The 6,783-nt window shown below is 36.3% G+C and overlaps 1 protein-coding gene across 1 annotated transcript; it reads right to left on the bottom strand.

Moving 5' to 3' along the window:
• Positions 1-1,167: 1,167 nt before the first annotated feature.
• On the bottom strand, positions 1,168-5,438 carry LOC131060232 (probable disease resistance protein At4g33300). The gene is made up of 5 exons (XM_057993407.2): positions 4,256-5,438; positions 3,251-3,660; positions 2,798-3,153; positions 2,162-2,361; positions 1,168-2,006 (listed from the first exon to the last, which is right to left on the bottom strand). The coding sequence occupies exons 1-5, from the start codon at positions 4,335-4,337 to the stop codon at positions 1,675-1,677; spliced, it is 1,380 nt and encodes a 459-aa protein (XP_057849390.2). The 5' UTR covers positions 4,338-5,438; the 3' UTR covers positions 1,168-1,674.
• Between the last annotated feature and the right edge of the window lie 1,345 nt (positions 5,439-6,783).

The raw sequence follows: 6,783 nt of genomic DNA, 5'->3' as shown, positions 1-6,783 counted from the left end.
TAGGTGTATATATGATGATAGAAAGTTGCTTCTAAAGATAAAGTCATCCCATTTGTGTGATAGAAAGTTGTAAATGAATTAAGAAAAATGGATTACATGTTACAAGTTGTATAAACATGTTATAATTAATAATAAAAGCATAAGGTTCACAAAACTACACAACAAAAACTCAATACCCTAATACATGTGTTGGGATTCTTTAGAAATAAGAAAAGTAATCTTAAATGAGATTTAAAATACATGTAAAATATAAATCCTAAAGCTAAATCAAAGATGTGTTAGAGGGTGATATTGTATCTAGGCCTACAGATCTATCTAAAGACTAATTTAACCTTACATCAATTACTCAATGTCTAAGATTGGCCTCAAGTTAGATCTCTGCAAACAATACACTAATAAGAAATGCACAAAACCTTTAGAACACCTCAACACACAACTCCATTCATTGAAAAACTATCCCAAAAAAACATCTTGAACGCACCCTGTTGGGATTTTCTAAAATTGTATGTCTCGAGTTATCAAAAGACCTTGTTGCACATCCTACAAGCATTGAAAAGAAAAAGCCTAACAAAATCATCATTGTTAACCATTGGCTTTCTACCTAAAGCTAAAAGTTCTACCATCTCTTACAAGGTATCTCAATGATTCATACATCTCTCAAGCCCCTCTTTGTCATTCCCCTAAATTTGACAAGAAAAGATTCAATCATTGTTTTACAATATGTGAACATATAGACGTAGCTGATATTTACATATAGCCTCACAATTATAGTGCACAGCCAGTATGAGAGTATTATGCCATCACAATTTACCTATATATGTTTCAAATTTTCAGTCTAATAAGTTTTATTTAAATATTCTAATAAGTTTTATTTAAAAATGGAAGATAGAATATAATTTCTTCTTGTATAATCAAAGACCATGAAACAACATAAAAAGTTGTAAACAACATATTATATCACATATGCATCAAAACTCTAATTTCATAAGAACTGTTATTTAAAATGCAAAGTAATATTTGGAATCAGACAAATTAGCTGTTACTTCTGTCTAAATTTCATTTCAAGACGAAAATATTAGAGAAGTAGGGCAGCTCATCATTGAGCTTCATAACAAAAGATCAACAAATCAGAAAACTAAAAAATTAAATTCCCATAAATTATCTAAAAATCAGAAAACTTAAAGAGTAAATTCTATTATCCCATAAATTATGTACAACACATCAAAACTCTGATTTTGTCCATTCGAAATCCAGCCAACCCAAATTAGGTTCTTGCTCCACAACAGCGTGAACTTTAAGGTCAGTCCTGGACATCCTTTTGAACAGCTTCTCATTATTCTCATCACAAATCACGCGTTTAAGGGATGGTAGTTCCACTACTGTTTGAAGAGTTTCCTTCAATTCACAGCGTTCCCACCTGTTCACCTTCAAATTTATGCATGATGAGATGTCAAGGAATTTTAGCTTTTTAAGATTGCAGATGGAGGATGGCAGTGCTTTCAAGCCTGGTGATTCAAACAATCTTATTTGCTTAAGTGATTCAAGCCTACCCATCTCATCAGGTAACTTTGCAAGGCGATGGCAATTAGTAACTGACAACTTTTTCAGGGAAACTGAAGAACAGAGTCCTGCTGGCAACTCTTCAAGATCAATGCAGTAGCTCACATTAAATTCCTAAAGCCCAGGAAAGTCGAACGTTTTATCCCTATCAAGGCCCTCACATAGACTCATATATATTTTCTCCAAACTCTTCGAGACCTTACATTCCTCGGGAACTATCAGCCTTTCAAGATGCAGAGATTTAAGTTGAGAAAGTTGTTCAAAACCAGCCACTCCGCTGAGCTTGCTTCGTTTTGCTCCATCAGTATTATGGATTATCAGAACCCTGAGATTTTTCATTGTGTGCAAAAATGTTGGAATGCAATATTCACTTGCAGTGAAACATAAAACCAAAGCTTTCGCCTTAGGGAACTCCATTTTGGGCCATTGTGAGTCCTCCATTGCCCCTAAATATTCCCATCAAACATGGAAGTCAAGCTATGCCATGATTAATTTTTTTTAAATAAATCTATTTTGTGACAAATTTTCAAAAATTTTGTACAGGAAGCAAAATCATAGGCAAACTTGAATTATAATCTAAAAGACCAGGTGTATCAGTTACCCGTGTGAATGGAAACAATATGGGCTTTAGATGAAAAATCGTCCAACTCTGAGGGCAACTGATTTTTCATTTTAGGCATATATAGTCTCCTACGATGAATACTAATGTCCTGATTCACCAAAAACAGGGCCAAATCTCTCATTACATCATGTTGGGAAACAGAATATCCATCCATGCTGTCATCTGTAGTCTCTGAGGTCCTGGCATGACATGTTAGGAATAGGGAAACGTGTTATTAAGAAATTATGCTATCAGAAACTAGAAAATTAAATTAATCAAATAAATTTATCTATCACAACAGGTTTCAGCTACCAAGTAGGTTTGCAAATATAGCAAATCATGTGAAAGTTGAGAAGGATTCTACTTGCTTTCCTCCAAATGAAGATATGTTCCTCCACTCAAGTTGAAGTCCGACTTTATGTGCAATTCAACAATACTAAACTCCTAGATCTTAAAATAAATTTACACCTAAACCATTCAAAAAAATTCGAGCTTGTATATGACGAGGCCAAACTTTTCATTTTCAAAGTTGTTCTCAGAACCCTTTCCAATGTTCCATCAAGCGAATTTAGTATCAAGCACAAGAGACATTATGAAGATAGAAAACAGTTTCCTATGAGTAGCGATGCTTCTTACCCGGTATTCTTCTTCAATTCCAATAGATGGCGATCTGCAAACTTCCCTAAAAGCATCTTGGCTTGGGCCGACTTCATTTCACGAACATAAACCCAGATGTCTAGCAATGCCTTTGCAGGAATCATTTTTCTTTGTGGGAATGCACCCAGGTCCAAGAAGCACTCTCTTTCATGGTCGTCCAACACAACAATGCTTGTTTTCAATTTATTAAGAAGGCTCTGTTTGTGATCATCGTTAAAAGGTCCTCCGGCTGAAAGCCTTTTCTCAGCTTGTTCCCAATCACAGTCAGATTTACCATAGAGAGAGCTACCGATTACTTTAAGAGCTAGTGGCAGACCATTACACTGTTGTTGCACCTGCACATACAAGTAATGAAGAATTCAGACCCGGTGAAAACAGTTGAAGAGAACAAGTAAACGAAGAACAGGTGAGGTATTGTGAGTAGCAGGCTACATTTTCGACCAGTTCTTTATCACGACCAATTGGAATGGAAGGTTTGTCAAAGGCATAGTGGCAGAAAAGTGACAGAGCATGCTCCTGTTGTAACAACGGTAGCTCATAAATGCGTGTGTTCGGCCCTTTTGTGATGACTTCTCTATCTCTGGTGGTTACTAGAGTCTTATATTGAGTCTCTTCAAATAGCAGGTTTTGCAGGTGGAGCGTCGACCACAAGTCATCCAATACCACCAAAATTGGTTGATTTCTTGACTTTATTTGCGATTGCAATTCTTTATGTGCCTTTGGAACATTTGTAAAATCAGGTGCCGTCCCATCAAGAATATTTTTCCACATGGTCTTCAATATAGTTAGGAGATCTGGGCTTTCCGAAACCTCGATGTATATTACTCTCTCCTGAAAGTACTCTGCAAATCATGGGAAAGCTTAGAAAGATTCCTTTTCCTCTTTGGGAGTTACAAATACAGGGTAAAACTGAAAGGGCTTAAGTCCAATTTTGTGCTGGGTCAACATTTTGTCACTGCTCTGTGCTCAACTGATTGGAGGTCAAGTTAATGACAGAATCCAAGGCAAGTGATCGATCCATGACAAATCCAATGAAAATGAGATAGTTACCAAAATTAAGTGTTCTAATTTTATGTTCTCATGTTAAAAAAAATTGTCATTCACACATTTTATACTATTTTTCAGTTTTATTATGTGTGGTTTTTTAATATTAATGTTCTGAATTCGTCATTCTCTCAATAATAAAAACAATAACAAGATAATTCTGTTATTATTGAAATAATGCTCCTGCATAACAGCCGGTGGCATTTTCCAATTTCAGCTCAGCGCTCCCGTATCCAAATTTAATGTGATGGTTACTTATTGATCTAGCGAAGCACCCGATGCAACTAGAACAAATTGAAGCTAATACAGATTTCTGAAGCATTAAGATAGAGTATGTTTTGGGTACATTTATGCAATTGAAATGGTGTAAACTGTAACGAGAGCTGCTGTTACCTCTGATTTCATTGTCCTTACAGACGGCCGCTGCAAGTGTGGATTTTCCAGCACCAACCATGGCTGTAAAATCCAACCACATTCACTCCATCCTCCAACAAAATCTTCTTCAATTCCATTATGTGTTTATCGAAATCCAGGAACCCGCTTGGTGTATCAGGGGGGCTGCAGAAATCAAGGGTTATGCAGAGGTTTTCATCCTGCCGTGATCTCTGAATTTGTTGCTCCTCAAATTTGGTCATGAAATTCTCTAATTCTTGATGCACAGTTTCCACCAGGGTTTGTGCCCCATTTTCCACCGCTTTGCCCATACTTTGCGCCCCGGTTTCCACCGCTTTGCCCATACTTTGCGCCGCGGTTTCCACCGCTTCACGCAGGGTTACAACTGCTTTATGCACAACTTCCACCCGATCACGCACAGTTCCCATTTCATCACTCACAATTTCCAGTTGGGCGAAGAGATGAACTTGCGCATTGAGCATATCATCTTGAAGGGCACGCACAATTCCCAGTTGGGTGGAGAGATGATCCTGCCCTGGAAGTCATTTTGAATGAATTCGTTAATAGACTTCTCCAGCTTCTTAACTCGTTCGTTGATCTAGATTTTCCAAACGGGATTGCGTCTTGTTTTGTGGTCTACTACCAGCTTATTCACCTCGTCAAGATTGTCGCGGAATTCTTGGAACTTTCGCAGTGATAAATTCGATGACGATTCCGAACTCGATTCACATATCTCTCTGATGATCGGCAACAACCTATTCACAAATTGTTAGAGTCTCTTACAATCAGAACCGCGCAAACCCTTATAAATGAACACACTCCCTTTCAAGCCAAACTTCAAGACCAGTATCCTCCATTGTGAAACTGCTTTCTTACCCACAGTAGGTGATATGATAAATAGCAGAATGAAACAGGGGTAATTGCAGGGAAATGTCAATTCGTTTCAACCATCTCAAAGGCAGAGACTCGGAAGTTATGCACAACTTCGCGCTTGCCATTGGAATAATTCAATGTCTTTGAGAGACGACCCGCAAAGGAAGTCATAAGAATCTTAGATTGGAGAAGAAGTTAATAACCAGAACTTGCACTTCATTGGAATAACTCAAGAAGTGTTCAAAGAGAGAAGAGTAAGATGAGTGTGCTCAGCTGTACTTCCACCTAGTTATATTCATAATATGTACTTCTTCGCAAGTAAACGACTTATTCCATTTTATTTTTTATTCTTCCATTACATCACGCACAAAGTCAATTCCGTTTCCCTGTGAATTTGTCTGACACACGTCAAACAGAATTCTGCGCAGAAGTGAAAACTTCGAAAAGAGTTCATTTTTATTCGCACGCAAACATGAATAATATCTGATGTTGAATGGATTTATGGCTCTCAGATCACCACGTTACATTACAGAAATAGTTGTTTTAGGTTGTTGGTGAGGGTTTTTGGTTATCAGTCTTATATTATATTTACATTAGAGGGTCAGTGTATTCTATCAATCTTAGGGATGATGTCATTAATATCGAGCTTGAAATCTTAGTTTCATAAGGTCATTTTATTTTTTCATGATAATTTGGGAGATAAGAGTATATTTTGTTAGAAAATTTCAATCTCACATATGACCCTACTCAAAAGAACTACATGGGAGCAAAAATAAAATAGAAAACAAAAATGTTAATGGTCCAACTAAGAACTCGCACACGTCAACTATTGATGTGAAACTCAAAGATGGAACATATCTAAAGAAGAATGGATAGATAGAAAATGTTATTGCACCCAAGAAGTAGTGGTGACAAATGACATTACATCATGGAGTGTTCCACTTACAAGGATATTCGAATCAATTACATTGAGACGCTAAATGTTATCACCTTGAATAACATGTTCAAGGAAGAAAAGATAACAAAAGTTGCTAACTTCTTGATCAAGAGATATTAGAAGATCCAAGATACAAAAGGAAAAGGAAATTAAGTAGTCGAGGGTGTGGTTGAGCCCTTCTTTGTGGGGTTTTTGTTCTTATCTACTTTGCTAGGTATCTGTGGGTCCCATAGATTGTTTGGCCTCGTGGACATTATTAAAAAATTTCATTCATTCATTCCTACTATAAAGAAACTGAAACCTTTATATTGATCGCAAAAACTAGCATGTTGATAAATCTTCTAAAACATTTGTCTCATCCTAGAACTTTTTAATTGTCACTTATTCAACCAAAATTGATTAAAAACATGGTCTTTAGGAGAATTGCATGGGACCTGATTCTGCATAGGTCAATACATGCACATGTTATTGGGTAAAATAAAAATCTAGAACAAATATTAATTGAGCAAGGTGAAAATAGAAATTGGGCTCATCAATATTTTGGGAAAGAAATCTTGATTCATAGGAGGTTTGAAGACAATCTATTTAACTAATTAAACATGTATATGAATATTCTTGAATTTATGTGATATGGAGCATTGATAGTGTGTTTAGTAATTTTAGGACTATTGCATGTTATTGTTATACTTTACTAATGTGATTATTTCTTTTGGTGTTA

Source organism: Cryptomeria japonica, chromosome 9, assembly GCF_030272615.1.
Source record: "Cryptomeria japonica chromosome 9, Sugi_1.0, whole genome shotgun sequence".
NCBI classification, from domain to species: domain Eukaryota; kingdom Viridiplantae; phylum Streptophyta; class Pinopsida; order Cupressales; family Cupressaceae; genus Cryptomeria; species Cryptomeria japonica.
This window is presented reverse-complemented; position numbering and strand designations above follow the sequence as displayed.